We start from the raw sequence: 23,866 nt of genomic DNA, 5'->3' as shown, positions 1-23,866 counted from the left end.
TATGCATAAAGGTAATACTTATAACAATTACTTACGGTAAATATCCGTCTGCCAGTTCTATCAAAAGTTACACAGTAAACAGATGACAAATGTCCAAGAATTCGTTTATGCATTTTCATGTGCTGATATACTGCAGTTGGAACAAGTCGCTCAAGTCTGTATTTCCCATTCAGCTTCCTTGAAAACAAAGTATCCACTACCAAAAAAGGGGGGTAAATAAACAGAATTGAAAATTAATTTAATCATCTTTTAAATTTCTCATATACTGGCAAAGAAAACGATATTTTCTAATGTATATGGCTCATAGTTAAAAGTTTTTAAAGTATTCAACAATAACGTGTGTAATACTTCAATGTGTAAGGAGCAGTTTCAAACACATTATTTCACCTGAAACAGGTTAAGTCAGGCACTATTATCTTCATTTTACAAATAAGTGTGTGTAGTTAAATGACCTAAGGTCAGAAAGTAAAAGTAAAGCATGGAGCTAGGATTAAAACCCAGACTTCTTTATGGCTGTTGTTGTTAGCAGGTACTGTGGAGTCGATTTTCGACTCATAGCAATCCCATGTGACAGAGGAGAACTGTCTCATAGGGTTTTCTAGGCTGGAATCTTTATGGGAGCAGATGGCCAGGTCTTTCCCTCGCAGAACCACTGAGTGGGCTCAAACCACCAATCTTTCGGTTGGTAGTCGAGTGCTTAACCTTTGCACCTGTAAAACGTTGTTGCCATCAAGTCAGTTCTGACTCATAGCGACCCCACAGGGTTTCCAAGGAGCAGCTGGTGGATTCGAACTGCTGACCTTCTGGTTGGCAGTAGAGCTCTTAACCACTGCACCACCAGGTCTCCAACTGTTGCACTGCCAGGGGAGAAAGACCTGTCCATCGGCGTTCATAAAGATCACAGCCAAGAAAATCCTATGGGGCAAGTTCTACTCTGTTACATGGGGTCACTATGAGTCAGAATCTTTATGGCTAGTACTCCTAAAAAACCAAGAGCATTTTATATGATGTTATTTCTCAAAAAGCCATCTATATGAAATAGTTTTTCTTACAATAGCAGTTAAAAATGGAATCCAGTGATTTTTACTTTTTTATCAACCAACAATTCTTGAACACTCTATATCTGACACACAGAATATTTTTTAAAAATTTTCACAATGAATGAAGACAGAGGAATAATTCACCTGCATTACTAAAAAGCATAATTAAACTGGGAATCTCTGCCAAAAACCTGCATAATGATTTCTTCTCTAGAACCTATCAGCTCTGTTTTCAACACATTCATTCTATCTTTCAAGATCTGACCAGTTTATCTTCTGCCCCAAAGCCTAATCTGCTGACTCCAGGCCAAAATGTTCTCATTTAAATTATTACTGTAGCATTGTATTTATTTTCTATATTGATTATTTATGGACAAAGAAAGTGCTCAATAAATACATACTGACTGATTTGCAGGCACATTATTCACCTTATAGTCTTTTTATATAAGGCTTTTTTCCTGCCTCTTCCAGCCATGTACACTGGATAGACAGCACTACAGCCTCTCACGTGAATTTAGTCCCAAGAAAATCAAGTTTATATACAGAATACTATTTAACCCAAATTTAGAGCCTGGCTAACATGTCCTAAAATTGATGAAATATAAGTATCTCAGATGTTCTATAAAAAGTCTCAGTATTTATTAGTCTGTTATTCACATACCCGCCCCCCCCCCCAAAAAAAAATCTTCAGGGATGGTGAGGCGATATGAAAAAGAATGCTTTGCAAATTCTACAGCAATATGAAAAAACAATTACATTATGCTTATATGTTCTATAACAGCTATCATTTTATATTCTGATAAGAGTATTTCTCTTGCTGTTAGCATATAAATTCTATGCAACAATCTATTTCAACAACAAGGAATGTCTAAGGCAGCTGACAGTGTGGATTAGCATATTTACGTATAAGGTAGTTAGACAATAATTTAACAGTGACTCAGTAAGTTTCCATCATAGCTTAGCTCCTGACATAATTTTCCTTTATGCACAAAAATGGCCTTGTAAAAGACATCCTCCAATGCTCTGCCTCCAAACTGATTTAGAGCATGAAATCACACAAAGCCACAGACATCAATGGTCCTGCCAAATAGGTGCTCAAATCATTTTATCCAAATGCAAAGGATCACTGACATCTCAGATTCACTTGTCCTGTAGAAAATAAAGACTGACACATTACAAAAACACTGATAGTGTTATCATGTCCAAAAACACACTTTAATTCCCTCTATCCAAAATTTATAAAATTCTCAAAATATCAAATTTTATAAAAATATTTAACATTGTTCAGGTACGAAAACCTATTAATTGCTGGATATTATCATAGACAGAATGCTCATTAGAAGCAAGGATGGAGAGACTTCATTGCACATACTTTGGGCATATTATCAAGAGGGACCAGTTCCTGGAGAAGGACATCATGCTTGGCTAAAGTACAGGGTCAGTGAAAAAGAGGAAGATACTCAATGAGATGGAGTCACATGATGGCTGCAACAATGGGCTCAAGCGTAACTATGATTGTGGTGATGGTGCAGGACCAGGCAGTGTTTCGTTCTGCTGTACATGGGGCTGCTATGAGTTGGAAGCAACTCGACAGAACCTAACAACAACTACAACATCAAAACTGTTATTTCTCAATGATGATGAAGTGCACACGCACAAACACATATATATCAGAATTTTTTAAGGATTTGTTATGAACACCATTTATAAATCAGAACTGTATTCCAGGATGTGAAAAATATTTATGTATTATCTGAGCTGCTATTACATACTTGCTAAGCATAAGATATTTAATGTTTTCCAAGTAAAAAAACACTTCCTTAACAAAAGAAAATGTTAACATTCTCCTAAACATAATCGTTGCTGAATCTTTGAATTAAACTGGGTTTAAATCTTTATTTTCATCTTAGGAGTCAATCGAAAAAAAGAATGTCCCTTTCAAAAAGTTACCTTCCAGTCAATTTTTCAAATAAAACTTTTCAGAAATATAACTATACTATTAAGTGAAATGTTTATGTTGTTGTTGTTAGGTGCTATGGAGTCGATTTTGACTCATAGTGACCCTATGTGAGCCCACAGGGTTTTCTAGGCTATAATCTTTATGGGAACAGATCGCCAGGTCTTTCTCTCAAGGAGAAGGATGGGTTCAATCTGCCAACCTTTAGCACTTAACCATTGCTCCTTATATGTTTATAGTTAAAACTATATTCTGTAATAGCCTTTATAATGCTTAGCTACCAATTAACTATTGAATATATATATATGTCCTAAGGGAGATACGCAAAGTCCTTGCTCTCAACCAATATACGGACTTATTCAACAGCACTAAAAGATATGACATAGAGAGAGAACAAAATGAAGAGTGCCCAGGTAATAAGTTGGTGGTTCAAACTTAAAACCTACAAGGTGTTACAGAAGGAAAAGAATGGTTCAGTAGTTGAAGTTCAACTGAGCAGGCTGAATATGAGGAAGGCTTGACCAGATGGAAAAGTTCAAAAATTTCTACAAACGTAGAGAGATGGAAATTCTAGGACTCCCATTCAATGAACTCACATTTTCTTTTATTACACCATCTGCACAATGTCTATCTCTCTTACTAGATTTTAAGTACTTTAAGGACAAAAGTTCTGTCTTACTATTATTGCCCACAACTGAGTGTAAACTCTTTTAAGTAAAAAATACATAAATGATTCCTGGTTAATAATAAGATACACAAGATAGTTCAAATTAATTTATAGTTTTATGGCAGAAAGGCAAATGGCAATTATTCACTAAGAAGCTGATAACAGACTAATTGGATTTTTGAGTAAAAGGGAAATGTCCCCTGGATTATGGGAACTCCTTAAATTTTATTAAATTAGAACATCAATTTTTAAAATGGGCATAGTTAAACAGCTGTGAGAGTTCACAAAGGAATAAGTTCTTTATATGGTATTATGATAGTTTAACCTTAAATCAAGTAGCATATATGACTTTGGTTTAAAAGTACATCTACTTTTTTAAGTATGGTGATGGGAAATACTCTTAAATTAAACCTGCCAAAAAGCAAATCTGTCTTCTTTACTTGGCAAATTTTCTTATCTTCCAGGGCCAACTCAAATGTCGCCTCCTCTAGAAAGACTCTAGTGAATTGCAAAGTGTCCTAATTGGTCACCCTCTAACATCACTCGTCTAGTCAAAATTCTGCAGTGCTCCTCATTTCATTCTGAATAAACACTAAATTCCTTATATGTCAGCCTACCAAGAACCTGCATGATCTTGTTCTCTCATCTGCTACTTCTGCTCCAACTACTCTGATCTCCATTCCTCCAGCAGGTTGGGCATGTTTCTAAATTATTTTCATTGACTCATCCATCTGCCTAGAATGCTTTTCATATGGCTAATTCCCTCACCGCCTCCCAGTCTTTTCTCATGTGTCTGTCACCTTTCTCAATGAGGCCTAATCTGATCAGCCCATTGACAACTGCAACCCATCCTCTTCCCCCACCCGTAACTCCTGATCCCTCTTATGTACCTCTATACTTTTTCTATTATGTATTACCTGATATATCTATTTATTACGTTCATTGCTTATCTTCTGCCTCCCTTGACTAGAACATGATAAGCTAACTGCATGTACGCAGAATTTTTTGTCTGTTTTGTTCTTTGATTAGCCTAATAGCTGACAACAGTGAATGGTACTTAGTAGACTATCAAATACGTATTTATTAAATTAATGAATATATATTAGTAAAAAAAATTTAAGTTTAGAAATAAAACAAAAATGGGAGACTTCTTTATCTGATAGATTATATATCCAAAGTATCTCTAAGTAGATTCATTTAACTTAATTTAGGGAGGAAAAACTAAATACACCAACTCCTCACCCACTATTTCGTTATCTGACATATCGCATTTACGAAATAGTAAAAAAAAAAAAAACTACAATCCAACTATTTTGTGTATTAATGATGTATGTCTGGCAGTAACAAATACCAACGTGCAAGGCTAGAGTAATGCTGGCTGTGATGGTTAAGATTATGTGTCACCTTGGCTGGGCCATGAATCTCAGTGGTTTGGCAGTTATGTAATGATGCAGACACCCGTCATTTTGTGATCTGGTGTGGTCATCCTCCAATTTCGTATAATGCTGATTTTCACATGATGACCTGGCCTTTGGAATCTAACCATGTTGCTAAGTGAGGAGTGGGTGTACATTTATTCAATTTTCTGAGAACAGACCAATAAACGAAAAACAAAATTCCAGAAATCACTGTGCATTATTGATTTGAAGTATCAGCCCCTTTAAAGTCTGAAGGAAGGGAGCAAAATAGGAAAAAGTGTCATTCGTAGTGAATCATTCACAAGAGTCTTCGAAACACGGTCTATGTGCACAAGTCTACAGAACTAATTACTAAAGATAAACAGAAACTAAAGATAAATAGAAGGCCCACTGATTTCTTAAAAACAGATATAGATAGGTAGTATCTAGCCTGTGAGTTCTTGTGTATTACTTCTCTAGGTACTAAGATGATGAATCAAATTCTGCTATAAGTCACTTTTTCTTAGATCACACCTAATTATTTTTAAAGATCGATTTACTTTTCTAGTCACAATACTAATGCACACTAATTTTAGAAAATAAAGGAAAAATCCATAATTCTATCCCTAGAGCAATTACTTTTTTGTAAACGTTTTCATTATAAACAGCATTTTAACATCTATGCTGTATTCCTTAATAAAGTAAGAAAAAAAAACCAGTTGCCATCGAGTTGATTCTGACTCATGGCACCCCACAGTATGTCAAAGTAGAACATGCTCCATAGAGTTTTCAATGGCTAATTTTCAATGAAAGCAGATCGCCAGGCTGTCTTCTGAGGCACCTAGGGGTGGACTTGAATTCCCAACCTTTCAGTTAGCAGCTGATCACTTTAACAGTTTGCACCAGCCAGGGACTGAAATAGTCTTTGACAGACCTATGTTCAAACCTGACACTGGTGAAGACTTTAAGCAAGTTACTTTCTCTAAGCTTCTATTTCTCCAGTTATATAACTAGAAACATTTTCCACAATATACTTGGCTTTTTTATTATGCTATCTTTGACATGCTACAATTTTTCGAATTTTTAGTCAATTCAATCAATATTTTTGCTTTCCTTTCTGATTTCTTTTACTGCTTCAATATGAAGAATTCTTCTACTCAGCCAACAGGATAGTAAATATCCACTTACACTTTACTTTTTTGTAGTTTAAATTTCTTGTTTAACTTTTTAATATATCTGGAGTTTCAGTACACATTATAAAATGAATCTCTAAAGATGTTTTCTCCAACAAATAATCTGTCATTTGGCCCAGACTTTTCATTTATGAATCCTTTCCTTTTCTATCAAATTTTGATTAAATTATATATATTTCTGTGCTAGGCCACTGACATGCCTGACTCTATTTATATGCTAGTACCAAAGTCTTAGGAGCCCTGATGGTACAACAGTTAAGTGCTCGGCTGCCAACTGAAAGGTCGAGGTTTGAATTCACCCAGCAGTTCCGCAAAACAAAGACCTGGCAATGTGCTCTTGTGAAGGTTACAGCCAAGAAAACCCTATAGGGAAGTTCTACTATGTCACATGGGGTCATTTTGATTCAAAATCAACTCCACAGCCCCTAAATACCCAAATATCTTTATTTTTATAATCTGATGTTTTAATATTCATCTCCTCATTATGAGTCTATTTTAAAATAAGTCTTATTCTTGATTGTCTTATTATCTCATCTAATTTGAGAATCACTGAAAGGTTTTAAAAAAATCAATTTGTTGGAAATATGAGTTGAACTTCATTCACCTATAAACAACTGCCATCTTTCTATTCAAGAACACGGCTTGTTCTTCCTATAGCTGGGTCCATTTTTTATGCAGTTATTTTTAGAAAAAGAAAAACAAACATAGCAATTAAAGTTACCTGTTTCCCTCACTACAAAAACCTATACCATTGAACCAAGTTCATGAGAAAAACATTGGGTAGCTGTCACAAAAGAGTATCTGCAATAATCTCAGTAACATTTTAAAGAGACATTAGAAAAACGCCTGATAAAATCTCCACAAATAATAAAGAACTAAAGCAGAAATACCATCACCTCTCTCCAAAACGTCTATACCTTTTTCCTCCTTTTGCAAAGTACTCTGCAAAATGCACAATGACATATATTAAAACCGCAATAAATTATCGAAGATCAAAACTGACCATGGTTTTAAAAAGATCATTTGAGAAAAATTAAAATGACTATAAATCAGTAAAAATCCAGAAGTTAGTTTTTGTTGTTACTGTTGTTGGAACTGCTAAAACAATATAACATACTATAAAATATCTATTACGGTGCTGGAAAGCTACAACTCGTCAAAAATCAGAACTAGAGGGCCTCAGAACTAGTGCCCGCAACCTTTGCCAACTCATGAAAGCAGATCCCTGCTGGGAGCAAAATGAATGCAAGCAGAAGCAGGTGGGTGCAGATTCAAAACCTGAAGAATGAGTGCAACAGAAGAATTAGGTGAGGAGGTAAAGAGAAGAAAGAATAAGTAACTCAGAAGGTACCTCAGCACAACTTGGGCACTTTTCTGATACAGAAAAACAAGTACTCAGGTAAGAAACAACATCCGAGTATTTTACTAGAATGTTATTTTTACTAATTTTCATTAAATTCATTTTTGTGCCATATTTTGACTGATTATATCTTAACTGTGATTCTAGTTAAAGAGAATACTTGGAAGGAAAGCTCCCAAGGTTTCTGAAAATAAAATGCAAAAGTAATTGTAACTTAAAATTAATAATCACATGAACAGTTCCCAAATTAAAGCACAAAAGACAGTAAATTCTGGATAATCAGTATCTAAGTTTAATCTCCACAATGTGGATTAATAAAGGTTTTCTACAAGTAAGATTAATAGCCTATAACTGTAAAATAACAGTTTGGAAACCTATGAAACTAAGCTTGAATAAACTACAAAAATATTGATAAACACTTAAGAGCACGTGAAAACAAATTCTAAACTGCTATCCCCAAATACAGTAAATAATGAGTAGTCTTCCCGATGAAATAACGTTATATCCATAAACAGACACTAAGAGGTCAATTTCTGTAAACCACAGTTCATTCCAAGTACAAACAGTGGTCTATATATGGTGTTGATGATGTCAGAATTTCTATCAGATAAATGTATTGTGTGGTATAAAGTACTTAACAAGGCATAAAATTACATAAAGTTTTATTGGTTTTAGAGAACCACAAGTGTTCTAATGAAAAGGAGAAATGACTACAGGGTCACAAAATACAGCTAATTATAATTCTCTAAAAGAAAAGCTGTGCTAAAGGCAGGAGTCAAATACCTTGAGAAAATGGCTATGAAAGAAGAGAAGCCACCAGGGCTTAAAACTAGAGAGAGTTTTCTAACTACAAGGACTTCAAGAATCAGATGACAAAAAAAGTATTATCTGCTGCAATTCATAATATAAGTAAATGTCAAATGCAATACAATATACAGTAAGGGGGCGGCTAGAGAGCACTCTTACAATGTGTAAAAGGTTTATAAAATAATGGCTAATATTTGTTGAGTGCTTTACTGTGTGCCAGGCACTGTTCTAGGCACTTTACATATATTCTCATTTAATCCCCACCCATCCTTCCAAGTCGTTATTACTATTATCCCCATTTTTGCCAATAAGGAAACTAAAGGATAGAATGGTTAAGTAACTTGCCAGAGGTAAAGCTCAGGTTTGAACTCAGGCAATCTGATGCCAAAGTGCACATTCTTAACTCTGATATGCAGCCTATGGAAACAGATGTTAGGAAAAAAGACTGAAAGGAAACAAGCCAAAATATTAATAGCAGGTAAGTGATGAGACTCATTGGCTTTTGAGCAGTACTGTTTTCCACATTTTTTCCACTGAGCGTTTATTCATTTTAAATTTTTTTCATTTTTTTATTTCCACAAAAATAACTAAATTTTTTAAAGTATAGCTCAATCTATCTCACAAAACTCAAAAAGCAGTTAAGAAAAAACTTAAACATCAAAATAGATTAAATTCAAAGACTGATAAAAATAGGCTAAGGCATAAAGATGCAAGGAATTTATATTATTTAAACATAAAAAAATACTAAAGATTAAGTATATTAAAATATAGTATGCTACAGAGAATGGCCACTGTCTATCTGACAATGGATTGAAAATGTTGTAAAAACATAATTTTCATCTGGTTTCATTTAAAAGCCACAAAACACTACAATGGGCCATCAATTTTGTTTATAAAATCCTTCCCACTGAGTTTCTAAAGTAAAAGAGAAACACATCAAAGATAGCTTAGGTTCAACTTTATTTGTGAGGAACTGTTTTAATTCACTATAAAGTGACAATGCAAAGGCCTGTCACAGTAATTCTGCTGGGGTTACTAATACAGATATTCCTAATTTGACAACCAAATATTCGTAATTTGACAGCCAGAGATAATCTGGGAAATAATTCAACACAGATTGGTTTATTTCTACAGCATCATCTGGTCTCTCTATCACCCTGCACCAGTCACATAGGAACAGGACAAATAATACTTGCAACTATAACAAGCTATTAATAGTCCCAACTTTAGTTAAAGTAGGAGGGGGTTGCAACATTAGAAAGATGATCCTGTAATTAGCTCTTTATCCACAAAAAAAAAAAAAAAAGGTGAAGAAAACAGGGAATAGAAGACTAAACAAATGTCCATGAGAGCTTGTTTCCTTCTTATTTTACTACTGTAACTAAAATAATTAGTATGCGCAGTAGCTACCCTACAAATCTCCACATATGCAATTTTGGTGTTTAGCTTTACCTCCTATTTAAAAGATACCATATTTTTAAGATTTAGCAGAAACCACAAAGATGAATAATGTCTGGAAAAGAGAATGTAATACTAACTGAAATAAAATACAGAAAGCGAAGAAATGATGATTCCAAGAGTTAAGCCAAAAATTTCATGAACTGAGTACGTAACAAGCACTAAAAGAAGAAAAAAAAAGAGGCAGCCATTACAATTACTAGGAATATTTACTCTTACTCCTTTCTTTCTTGCAAAATAATCTAATGCTAGTTTTAAATGTTCTTAAATGCTTCTATAATAGTTGTTTTAATAAAAATTCATTTTTTCCCTCTAAACAAATCTTTTTAAAGTTACACAGATTTTTTTTAAGTCAAACATTTTGACATAGTTCAATTTTGAGTCAGCAAACATTTACAGGGCACCTATATGGGCCAAGTATAGCGGATTTAACAGTGAAAAGGAAAACACATGGTACTTACCCTCACAGAGACTGCAGTCTAACAGGGAAGAAAAGACATGAAACAAGGACTTACAACAATGATAAGTGTTATCAAATAAAAGGTATAGAGAAATCTTGAAATATACAGCAAAGGGTTTTAAACATACTGTGGGGAAGGGAGGTGGGAATTAGGGTAGACTTTTCTGAAAAACTGACTTTTAGTAATACCTAAAAAACGAATGCTGATGGAAAGGCATGTGCAGTGGCCTGAAGCTGGGAAGAGCAAAGCATTCAAGCAACATAAAGTAGTCCAGTATGGCTAGCACACAGAACGGAGGGAAGCAAGCATTAAGAGAAGAGACTGAGAAGGTAGGCAGGGGGCGGAGTGCTATCTAAGCTATATTAGGCATTTTGGACTATCACCTACAGACAATAGATTGAAGATCTTTAAGTTTTTAAGGGGGAGGGAGGGGAAATAGTAAGATTTGCTTTTGGATAATTTATTGCAGTTTCATCTCTCAACTATAATGAGAATGAATTGGAAGGGATGTAACTAAAAGCAAAAGCCAACTTTGTAAAAGAAATCAAAGGGTTCAAAAACAAAATTTCATTTTAGAAACAATTTAATCACTTTGACATCAAGAGATTTCTAAGCCTTCTCAAGGTACTGAACGTTTTCTCTCAAATTTAAATACCGATATTTATCTGGTAAGATATAAACCTCAAAGAACATGTTTCATTGTCTTTAGTCTACACAGAGTCATATTTCAGAAGCAGCATATACCTGAAGCAGTAAATGGACACAGCTGATACATTAATGCATAAAGATCAAAAAATTTAACAGACAAGGCAAAACACCAGGTGCTGTATGATTTAAAGTTAAATACTTAAGATATGAAGCAAAATAACCAACGATATAACCTGAGTTAGTTACTACCTCTCTAAGCTTCAGTTTCCTCAAAATAAAGTGAGAGTATTTTGCAGAATTGCTAGGAAAAGCAAATGAGACAAAATGTTTTATAAACTAAAAGACATTACGTATTAGCATCTACATTGACTGCCCCTATAAACAACCAAATCCTAATATATTATAAAAGTAAATCTGACTAAAGATAGCTTTTTTTTTTTTTTGAACACTTCTTATAAGGCTTTTGTAGATCACTTTTTTCCCCTAGAGCTTCCTTAAGGAGCTGAACAAATTGCTGTTCAGCTGTTCAGTCCATTTGCTGATCATGGACTCTCTAGTTTCAGAAGACATCTAGGAAAATGTTCAAACCCTTAACTTCAGAGGATCTCTGCAGAGAATCAAAATAAAAAATCTACAGCCTTAAAAAGAAAATACAATTTTCACCAAAAAAAAAAAGTCAAGAACGGAGAGGGTTGACATGTCACAGGGTTGTTAACCAATGTCATAAAACAATATGTGTACTACTGTTTTATGAGAATCTATTTGTTCTGTAAACCGTCACCTGAAGTACAATAAAAAAATTTAAAAAAAAAAGAAAATACATGCTAATTTGCTTCACTTACACAGATACGAAAATTCAGCATCAAATCCAATAATCATTCTGGAAAAAATATGTGATGCAAACTAAAAGAGGAAGTGGCTAGTACTTTTTAATTACTACTGGATTTGCTTGCCAGACATACAACACAGAGTGGGAGAAATCCTTCACCATTATCTATAACCTAAAAATAAACTTCATCTTATTATTTATGAAAGAAAACGTAGCTACAAAAGCAACAATTTAAACTCACCTAGGGAAACTGTCATTCTTCAAAGTTTCTCCCCTTTTTTTGTCAACCATAATTTTGAAAAGGAATTTAAGCAAAAGAAAAAATAAAAGTAAATGTCTGTATTACATATTTGGTACTGTGACATAAGGTACATTAAAGCTTTCTTTCCTTAAAAAAAACAAAAATGATAGTCTCTTACAAGTAAATCCATTTTTAAAAGGCAAAAAAAAGAGGGAAGGACTGAGGGCAAGGAGAGAAAGTTTAAAAAAAAAAAAGATGATTGTGCCAAATGGAAATATGAAGATTATTCAGGGAACAAATTAAAAGACTATAGGCTATACCTAATTCAGAAACAATTAAACAATACAAATTATAAAAATACAAGACTAAAATTAACACTTCAAAACCAGAATGAAATGGTAGTAGAAAACTGAGTAGGTTACTGAGAAACATTGTTCAAAATGAATGTATTTAAGTAAGTGATGAGTACATAACTAACCAGGGATAAAGTACAGGAGTAGGAGGCAGAGAAGGTACAACATTGAAAAAGACTATTATGGAAGGAGTTTAACTTAACAGGAAATAAACCAGGTATTATTATCTACCAATTTACCGAATTATGTTAAATAATTAAATGATTAATGTTATAGATTATATTGCACACATTATATACTAAAATCATATGTTAAATCTTATAGATTCATAATCTAAAACAATTTTTCTAATAAGTGACTATACTTCATATGAGGGAAAAAAAATCCTAAAAGCCTAGGAAAAAAAATTCCTGATTGAATAAATTTTAAGAAATTACCAACTGCAGAATAAGTCAAATACAATATTGGAAATACGGCAAAATACAATACTAAAAAGTTCTGGTTTCAACACCTGCTGAGAATTTGCACTTCCACCCCCAAAATACTGAATCTGAATCTACATTTTAACAAGATTCCCAGGTGATTCTTATGCATAAAAAATTCTGAGAACCACTGCTCTACTAGTGGTTCTCAGAACTGGTCCCTAAACCAGCAGCATTAGCATTGCCTGGGAAATTGAGAGAGCCCTGGTGGCACAGTGGTTAAGAACTCAGTTACTAACCAAAAGGTAGGCAGTTTGAATCCACCCGCCATTCGTTGGAAACCCTATGGGGCAGTTCTACTCTGTCCTACAGGGTCACTGTGAGTTGGAATCAACTAGAGGGCAGTGGGTTTTGGTTCTGGTGGGAACTTGTTAGGAGCCCTGGTGCTAGCTGAAAGGTCGGCAGTTTAAACCCACCACCAGCCCCTCTGTGGGAGAAAAATTCCTAAATATTTACAGCCTTTGAAACCCTATGGGGCAGTTCTACTCTGTCCTATAGGGTCACTATGAGTTGGAATGGGCTACAGAGCAGTGGGCTTGATTTGGGGAACTTGTTAGAAATACAAATTCTCAGATGTTCGAACTGGAACAAAACGGTTCAAAGCCCTAACTGAAAATAAAAAGAGGTTTAAGAGTCTTCTTTTTAAAAAGTACTCAGGATTTGTTAGCAAAACAATTCATTAAATGATTATTACAGAAGAAAAGGCAGAAGGTAACATTTATTGTCTACTTTGTGCCTCACTGTGCTATCTCATTTAAATCACCAAATAACACATATGGCAGGTATTATCCCTGTTTTGGAGCCCTGGTGGCACAGTGGTTAAGAGTTCGGATGCTAACCAAAAAGGTCGGCGGTTCAAATTCACCAGCAGCCCCTTGGAAATCCTATACGGCAGTTCTACTCTGTCCCATAAGGTCGCTATGAGTCAGAATCGACCCAACAGCAACGGGGTTTGGTTTTTTTGGAGATCCCTATTTTACAAATGAGGAAATCGAGGGGATGGCAAATTAAACAATTCGCCTAAGGTCACACATCTAAAGCAGTTAAGATTTGTATCTAGTTTTAAATGACTGCTTGCTGTCTTTGGTTAAACTAGTTTTCTCAAGAATCACAAAACTGTAAAGGCAGGCGAGATCTAAGACTTGTTTTGATGTATAAGCTTCTTAGTACTCACTGTATGTTTGGGCAGTAAAACAATTTCAAGGCAAGAATATTTCCTTACATTCACACATTTTTAAGAATCAGGTTCCCCAAGACTTCTTACCCTCATCCACCAAGACTAGAGTTTAACAGCAATCTTACAACAGAATTAACAAGTGAAACAACAAAGATATGAAAGTGTCTAGGCAAAGCCAAAAGAAAAGAAAAAAAGAAATGGAGGACCTAGAGGTAAAAAATTTACTTTGGTAATATGGCAAATGTAAAGAAGATGAAAACAACAAAATGATCGGCAAAAGATTACTTTATCATAATCTTGTTCACAAGTCAAACATCTGTTAAGTGAATCCCTAAATTTAATTTTAAAAAACTGCTTTAATGTACCTAAGTCTCTTCTTTTCTGATCTCCCACCAGGCTCATTTACTTTGAAGGTATGGTTGCTTACTATAGACAAATAGAGAGTAAACTATGTATGAAAACAGGCCTAAAGTGGGTAAGAAGTGGGAGAAAAAACAATGCCAAGTATTCATTAAATCCTTGGAAAGTAAATGCTGCTATGCCAAATCCACACTCACACATCTCTTCCACAGAAAAGGAGTTAGACACTGGTAACAACTAGAGATTGGTGGGATCTTTTGTTTTTGCTATTGAAAATGTTATTAAAGGAGATTTTAGAGGGCTAGAAAGCAGCTGACCACTTTGAGTCTCCTGCCTTGGTACTGACTTTCAGTTCAATTTTCACAATTTACATCAAGCAACTGCAGGTACAAAGTAGCTGAGGTTAACAAAAACAAACCTAATGCCACTGAGTCAATTCCAACTAATGGTGACCCCGTGTCTTACAGAGAACTGCTCCACAGAGTTTTCTTGGCTGTAACCTTTATGGAAGCAGTTCATTAGGCCTTTCTTCCACTGAGCTGCTAGGTTGGTTTACACCACCAACCTTTAGAGCCAATCGTCAATCACTTGCACCACACAGGCTCTTTGTTGGAATAAGCAGATAATAAGAAAAGAAAGCACTGGGACAAGCTCAAGAGTGGGATTTTAAATAGTGCAGAAATGGGTTTTAATATTCCAAGTGTAATGAATTAACCCACTCTACTCATAAACCTTACTTTCTTAAAAATCCATTTCTATATTTCTTTTCCCTTGCCTCAAAGCTATCTTTGGCCCAAGTCTCTCTCTTCTTGTTCCTACCAACTATTGCATTTTTCACCTCCTATCCACCTCTGAACTTTTCTTGTCCCATCCCAATTCATCAATTACATCAATTATCTACTGCTTTTTCATTTAACATTTACTAATGGGGAGGAGTTGAATGTAGAAAGAATAATAAAGTATATAATTCCTGTCCACCAGGACTTTATAATACAGTAGAGGAAACAAAGGCAAACAAACAGCCACAATCACATAACAGAAGCTATACTAGAGGTAAGAGTAAGCCCCCCCAAAACCCAAACCAAACCCATTGCTGTCGAGTTGATTCCAACTCATAGCAAGTAGAACTGCCCCATAGGGTTTCAAAAGTGTACCTTTACAGAAGCAGACTGCCACATCTTTCTCCCATGGAGCAGCTGGTGGGTTCGAACCGCTGACCTTTCAGTTAGCAGCAGAGAGGTTTAACCACTGTGCCACCGGAGCTCCCTAATTCTGCCTGGTGGCATTTAAGTTTTAACAGATGAATAGATAGATGTTCGTAGAGTGGATAAAAAAGAGAGGGACATTCCATAGAGAAATAAAGCATACGCAGAGACAGATGAAAAAGACCATGGTTTATTCTAAGAACTGCCAAAGAGTTGTAAAAAGCTGGAGCACAGGGTACAGGTGAGGAAACAACAGGAAAAGTGGGAAAGGTCAGCCTTGTGTGCCACATTAAAAGGGCTGAGACTATTCTAAGTCAATGGCGGGAAAGAGGAAGCATGACATGATCCCATCTGCATTTTAGAAAGTTTAGAGCAAAGGTTCTCAACCAGGGCATTCTGTTTGTTAAATGGAGGCATTCTGTTTGCCCCTATGGTACATTTGACAATGTCTGAACTGAAGACATTTTATTTGTCACAACTGGAGGTGGAGTGGGGCTGGGAGGTGGGATACTACAAGCATTTAATGGGCAGAAGCCAGGGATGCTGCTAAATATCCTACAACGCACAGGAGAGCCACCTACAGCAAGAAATTATCCAACCCAAAATGTCAATACTGTCAAGGTTGAGAACCCCTGGTTTACAGCTAAATCTTAGGACACAGGAATAAGACTAGAGACAGGGGACCATGTAGCCTAAGTTCTAGGAAGGCAGAATCTATGTTCTTGTTTAGCCTGTAACTTCAGATCCTAGCCCAATGCCTACATAATATAAAAATAAATAGCTGCCATCCATTGTACTCCAACTTATGGTGACCTTATGTAAATGTACGTAAGTACAGAACTAAACATTGTCTGGTCCTGTGTCATCCTCACAATTATCGGCATGTTCCTTCGTTGCAGCTACTGAGTCAATCTATCTCACTAAGGAACTCCCTTGCCCTCATTAGCCCTCTACTTTACCAAACATGATGTCCTCCTCCAGTAATTGATCCCTCCTGATGACATATTCAAAACAAGCTAGATGGACAATGCTCTGTTGTGATCCATAAGGTTTTCACTGGCTAGTTTTCAGAAGTAGATGGTCTTTCTTCCTAGACTGTCATAGTCTGGAAGCTCCACTGAAACTTGTCCACATGGATGACCCTGCTGGTATTTGAAATACCAGTGGCATTGCTTCCAGCATCACAACAACATGCAGTATGACAAAATGACAGACGAATGGTAGCGACATATGTTGTTGTTGTTGTTGTTGTTAGGTGCCGTCAAATCAGTTCCAACTCACAGCGACCCTATGTACAACAGGATGAAACACTGCCAGGTCCTGTGCCATTCTCATAATCGTTGCTATGCTTGAACCCATTGCTGCAGCCACTTTATCAATCCATCTCATTGAGGGTCTTCCTCCCTTTTGCTGACCAAGCATCATGTCCTTCTCCAGGGACTGGTCCCTCCCGATAACATATCCAAAGTATGTAAGACAAAGTCTCACCATCCTTGCCTCTAATGAGCATTCTGGCTGTACTTTTTCCAAGACAAACTTGGTCGTTCTTTTGGCAGTCCACGGTATATTCAATATTTTTTGCTAATACCACATAATTCAAAGGCGCCAATTTTAACTCGGTCTTACTTATTGTCCAGCTTTCACATGCATACAAGGCAATTGAAAACACCATGGCTTGGGTCAGGCACACCTTAGTCCTTCCTTAAAATGGTATCTTTGCTTTTTAACATTTCAAAGAGATCTCTTGCAGCAGATTTGTCCAATGCAATACATCGTTTGATTTCTTGCCTGCTGCTTCCTTGGGCATTGATTGTTGATAAAGTAAAATGAAATCCTCGACAACTTCAATCTTTTCTCCCTTTATCATGATGTTGCTTAATGGTCCAGTTGTGAGGATTTTTGTTTTATGTTGAGGTATAATCCATACTGAAGGCTGTAGTCTTTGATCTTCATCAGTAAGTGTTTCAAGTCCTTTTCACTCTCACAGCAAGCAAGGCTGTGTCATCTGCACCACGAAGGCTGTTAACGAGTTCTCCTCCAATTCTGATGCCTCATTCTTCTTCATACAGTCTGGTTTCTCAGATTATATACTGGCTCAATATTTACTTGGTGAGTGAATGAATGGTGTAGAACTTCAGACAAGATGTAACAAAGGCCTAAAACGTGGCTATGATAATGGGAAACAGATTCAAAGGAGTAAAACAGAATTATAGGTATTATTTATGAAATAAGGAACCCTGGTGGCACAGTGCTTAAAGTGCTTGGCTGCTAACCGAAAGGTACGTGGTTGGAACCCACCAGCCACTCCATGGGAGAAAGATGTGGCAAACTCTGCTCCCATAAAAATTTATAGCATTGGAAACCCTATGGGGCAGAGTTCTACTCTGTCCTATAAGGTCGCTAGGAGTTAGAATAGACTTGACAGCAGTGGGTTTGGTTTTGGTTATTTACTAAACAGACGTAAGAGTGAACAAAGAAGTCTAAAATGAGTTCCAGGCTTCTGTCTTGGAATAACAAGTGTCTGAGGGTTAAAAGTTCAGTCTTAGGGACTTTTAAGTTTGAGGAAAATATGAGATATTCAAATACAGACGGTGATAGTTTACATATAGTGTGAAAATATCATCCAAGAAAGGAAAATCCAATTTAGCCGCCACCATGATCTTCCTCTGAGTTATAGCAAGAAGTTTGCTTCAATAAAAAAATGAACAAATCCTAAATGCAAGATGATATCCTGGACTGGATATTGGAACAAGCAAAGGGAATTAGTGGAAAAACTTTGCGAAATCTCAATAAACTCTGGTGTTTAACAGCAATGTCCTAATGTTGTTTTCCTAGTTTTGAGAAATGTACCAGGTAATGTAAGATTATGAGCCCTTTGGTGCAGTGGCTAAGCGCTTGGCTGCAAACCCAAAGGTCAGCGGTTCAAAACCACCAGCAGCTCCATGGGAGAAAGATGTTGCAGTCTGCATCCGTAAAGATCTACAACCTTTGAAACCCTATAGGGCAGTTCTACTTCATCTTATAAGGTCACTATAAGTGAGAACCTACTCAACGGCAACAGTGTGGTTTTTGGTTTTAATATAAGATTGTTAACACTAGGTGAGAGTATATAGGAATTCTCTGAAATAGCTATGTAACTTTTCTGTAAATAATTTATTATTCCAAAATATAAAGTTTTTTTAAATTTTTTTTAATGTTCTCTTGATGAAGGTTTACAAAACAAAGTTTCCCATTAAACAGTTAGTAAGCATATTGTTTTACAACATTAGTTAACAACCCCACAACATATCAACAGTCTCCCTTGTCAACCTTGGTTTCCCTATTACCAGCTTTCCTGTCCCCTCCTGCCTTCTAGTCCTTGTCCTGGGCTGGTGTGCCCCATTAGTCTTGTTTTGTTTTATGGGCCTGTCTAGTCTTTGGCTGAAGGGTGAACCTCAGGAGTAACTTCATTACTGAGCTAAAAGGGTGTCCAGGGGCCATACTCTGGGGGTTTCTCCAGTCTCTGTCAGGCCAGTAAGTCTGGTCTTTTTCTGTGAGTTAGAATTTTCTCCTACATTTTTCTCCAGCTCTGTCCAGGACCCTCTATTGTGATCCCTGTCAGAGCAGTCAGTGGTGGTAGCCGGACACCATCTAGTTGTACTGGACTCAGTCTAGTGGAGGCCATGGCAGTTGTGAAAAAGTTTACTTTTAAAAAATCCCAAATGTGTCAAAGTTTAAATATTTGTATCCATATTACACATCTAAATCTATATTTTAAGTAAAATAAAAAGTTAAGAGGAGTTTTCTTATTTCCATTGACACTTGCTAACACCACTTGACCAAGAAAAGGGCAAAGAAAATGTTTAAAAGTAACCAGACAAAAAATGGCAAAGACAAAATAAATCAGTACTACAGATGTTCACATTATAAGAAAAAAACTTCTGACCTATACTCTCATAACTTAAAATGCACTGTATCACTATGCAGACAAACCATTCTGCCAAGAAGCCTGATGAAATACTTTCTTCCCATTATCATTCCACCACTCATACCTTTAAAGCAGTGACAAGACAAACTGAACTACCAAGGAGAACTCTAACAAGACATGATATTAACCTCCGACTACAATAAGTTTAGTCATTCTGATTAGTGTAGTTTCTCTTGAGTGGTTTTAACAAATATATGTAAATACCAAAAAAAAAAAAAAAGTATGCAAAATTGGCATTTTAGTACACATATTTCCTAGTATAAAGAATTAAGATTATCCTGAAAATCTGAATGGAAGGGGGGAAAGATAAACTTTTATTTTAAACCTTAAAAACGAAATAAAGTCTTTCAGAAAAGTACAATAATTATCTGTTTGGTAATGTTACCTGAATATCCCAGTCATATTTCCCTGCTTTGACAAAAAACCCAAGACAGTTTTGCCATATTTATATTCCCTATACCCATGTTGTGCAGCCCTGGTGGCGAAGCAGTTAAGAGCTCAGCTGCTAACCGAAAGGTCGGCAGTTGAAATCCACCAGCTGCTCCTTGGAAACCCTATGGGGCAATTCTACTCTGCCCTATATAGGGTCGCTATGAGTCGGAATCAACTCAACAGCAACAGGTTTGTTTGTTTTTTAAATACCCATGTCTGGGTATATTACTCATGTAACCATCAATGACCTGGTCTAAAATATTTTATCTGATTTTATAAGTATGTTGTATCTTTTTCCAAAACGAGACAAACTCCAATTTTCTTGAATAGCCAAATGTTATTATTGGAAAGTTTAGCGTACTGGCAATAAGGCATACCATAATAAGAATCAGACAGCCTGAGGTGAATCCTGTCTTCACAACTCATTAAATGTATGACCTTGACCAACTTATGAAACCTCTCCATGCCTCAGTTTCTTTCTCTGTAAAATAATAACAGTTCCTACAGACTACAATACTAAAATAGTAATAGTTCCTATAGCCTATAACACCTACAGACTATTTCAGGTCCTAAATGGAAAATGCTTAGAACAGTGCCTGGCACACAGTAATTGTTCACACAACAAATGTGGAGAGGAAAGTTATTTACTATTAATCATTTTTACACTTTCACTGCCTACCACAGGGCTGACTGACAATGTGTTGAAAAAGCAAGCAATATATTTCCCTTATAATATGGATGTACACTTTTATAATAAGGATAAACTTATCCCTAAAGGGGAAATCTCCTAAGATATTTCACCATTCCATCCTTTCAGGAAATCTACTCTACCCCTCGTATAATTTCTAAGTGCAGACAAACTCTTGCATCTCAAATCCTTTGTTGTTCTTAGTAGCTGTTCATTATAGTAAGAATATATATATAGGAATCACTACTTAACAAGCACAATCACGTTTTTTTAAAAAAAAAATCACCCATGATATCCACCATACAAGTATCACATAGGATACTTTAGTAATATTAATAGGGACTTTGGAAATAGGTCAGAGGACATTATCCAGAATGCATCACATAAAGACGAAAAGATGGAAAATAGAGAAGAGAGGACAATAAAGAGAAGATAAAACGGGAGAAGTTGAACATGTTTAACTGGAGTCCCAGAGTACAGGAGAACGAATAGAGCAGAAATGATATTTTAAAAGATAACAGGTGAGAAATTTTCAGAATCAATAAAAGACATTATGGATTAAAGAAGCTTAATAAATCTCAAGCAAGATAAATAAAAATAAACTGACACCAAGACATATGATAGTACAACTGCAGAAAACTAAAGAGAAAGAAAAAAATCTTAAAAGCAACCAGAGAAAGAGACCATCTTCAAAGCAGCAACAGTTAGATTTAAACTCAAATATATCGATAATTACATAAAGGACTAAAAGCTCAAGATAAAACACAAGACTGCCATACTGTATTTTTTTAAAGCCACTTCTATGCTATTTTCAAGAAATATCAAAAACAAAAAGATACCAAAAGGCTGAAAACTAAAATGACGAAAAACAAATACAATATAAATGCTAAACAAAAGTTATTAAAAAAAAAAAAAAAAAAACTGTAACACTATCACTAGAGTAAGTATTCAGAAAAGAAAGAAATAAGTAGAATTTGGACAGGTGAAAGAGGGAAAATGACATCCCAGGCAGGAAGATGGGGGTGGGGGTGTGCGCGATAGAGGCTATAATTAAAATATAAAGGTCTCTGAAAGTCAAGGAGTTTAGACTTCGTGGTCAAGGAAGTACACAACCATTAAAACATCTTAACCAACCTCTTTCAACTACACTTTGAGTGACACACGAAAGTTAGACTTGAATAGAGTATTATTACAGTATTACACATATCACCTGGAAGCGAGGGAGAAGACACTGGAAGCTGGAAGACTAGTTTGGAGGATGTGATAGTAATCCAGGCAAGAAAAAGATGAGGGATTGGACAAAGAGGATAGTAGAGGTAAAAGTGATAAATTTAGGAGGCATTTCAACCTGCATCAGTTTTTCTTCTTTGAAATTTTAAATGCAAAAAAGAAAAAAAAGAAAAGGCACTGTCCTTCTTAAAAGATCACACTATTTTTGTTTTCCATCATTGTAACTAATCTGAATTATGATTGTTATCCACGAAGTCAACCTTAATAATGTACATTTTATTTTTGGTAAAAATAAAATAACAATGAGCTAATTAGCCTACATAAGGTACAGTATATAAAATACATAACACATCATTATGACTTCTTCGCTACTAATATTACTAATTTAAGAAAAAAATCTTAGAATTCAACAGCTTTTTCTCTTTGAATGCTAATATACATAGTAATTTGAATGTACATAGTAATACGATTTCACAGTAACTGAAAAACATTTTTGTTTACTTTGAAAAGCCCTGCTAACTAAGAGAATGTCAACTAGGCAATAAACTCAAACAACTCACCAATGCTGGGTGGGCTGCCATAGTTAATGGGTGACTCAGGTGGTCTTCCACAATGCAATGCAGCGAGAGCAGATCCTTTCCACACAACATGCTTGCAGCCTATTAAACACACACATTTTTATGCATACAAAGATAGGACATAAAGACAAAAAGTGAGAAAAGAATGCATAAATTCTCTTGGAAAATTTTCATACTTTTATTTGTGCGCAGCAAGGACTGCCTTCCAGCTCCTAATAAAGTCTGTACTCCAGGAACGCTTTGAGGAATTTCTTGTTCAAGAAGAGGTCCAAGTCGATGACATATTTGTAGCAAGTGATCAGGGGCTAAATGTCTATAATACTTCACCTATTATGTGAAAAAAAAATATAAATGTTTACTAAAGAGATATGATTCTTTACACTATCTAAATCTTCAAAGGTTTTTCATTTGATAGTAAATAAAACATTTTTAAAATACAGCAATTTTTCTTACAGAATCCAAACTTAGTGGACCTATTGAGGCTGGAGGAGTCTCCAAGACTATGGACCTGAGTTACTCTTCAAACTCTGAACTGAAATTACCACTCCAAAGTCACCTTTAAACTAATAGTTTAGCTCAAAAAGTAAAGACTGTCACCCTTAAGTACTGCTTTCTTTTAAAATAATTACCTTTATAAGACCAAATGGTCAATAGCTACTTTTAAACATAAATAAGAAGGTTGGGGGCAGGGAGTTTAAGTTAATGAGAATGAAACAACTAGAAGAGAAATAACAAGAATGTTTTACAACATGAAGAATGTAACCAATGCCACTGATAATTATGTCTAGAAACCGTGAAACTGTCTAATGGAAGCATGTTTTGCTGTTCAGACTTTCACCAAAAATAAAACATTAATTACACACATTAATTACACACACACACACACACACACACACACAGAGTAACTTGGTCTGGCTAGTCAACATTTCATTTTACTTGGGGAAAAGCTCTGTGAAACCACTTGATTAGTAGGAAAAAACACCTACCCTACCATTTAAGCCACTGGGAAGAGAAAAAGACTACAGAATCAAAGTAACCTAAATGTAGCAAGTTATAAATAGAACAGCTCCTGTCAATGTACATACAGATCCACTGAAAATACACAGTATTATAACCGAAAAAGGGTATATTTCAGTTAAATTTTAATTTTCAAAAAATTCAAACAACAAAAAAAATCATACAACTATAAAATAAATACAATATTTTAAGCCTTAGGTATTATAAAAAAATCTTTAGAATAATTAAGGATTAAAGAAACTTAATAGTTATCTTCTCATTACAAAATTAAACATTTAATGTGCTGAAATTTATAATTACCAAAAATCTTAGAGCTAAA

At 35.4% G+C, this 23,866-nt stretch overlaps 1 protein-coding gene across 8 annotated transcripts in view; it reads right to left on the bottom strand.

The window, feature by feature from the left end:
• Positions 1-22,855, bottom strand: part of PHIP (pleckstrin homology domain interacting protein) — a 146,893-nt gene extending 124,038 nt beyond the window's left edge. For 6 of the 8 annotated variants that reach the window (XR_002825583.1, XM_023740401.1, XM_023740402.1 and 3 more), the window contains exons 1-2: positions 22,513-22,605; positions 36-196 (exon numbers count right to left, since the gene is read on the bottom strand). Coding sequence is in view for 7 of the 8 variants with exons in the window: in XM_023740401.1 (XP_023596169.1) it covers positions 36-119 (84 nt within the window). In the remaining variant the exon portion in view is untranslated. Of the gene's footprint in view, positions 1-35; positions 197-22,512; positions 22,612-22,706 lie in introns of those variants that run through there. The other 2 variants (XM_023740404.1, XM_023740405.1) reach the window with 1 other exon arrangement.
• Between the last annotated feature and the right edge of the window lie 1,011 nt (positions 22,856-23,866).

This window comes from Trichechus manatus, unplaced genomic scaffold, assembly GCF_000243295.1.
Source record: "Trichechus manatus latirostris isolate Lorelei unplaced genomic scaffold, TriManLat1.0 scaffold00154, whole genome shotgun sequence".
Lineage (NCBI taxonomy): Eukaryota > Metazoa > Chordata > Mammalia > Sirenia > Trichechidae > Trichechus > Trichechus manatus.
The sequence above is the reverse complement of the archived record's forward strand: the minus strand, read 5'-3'. Positions and strand labels throughout refer to the sequence as shown.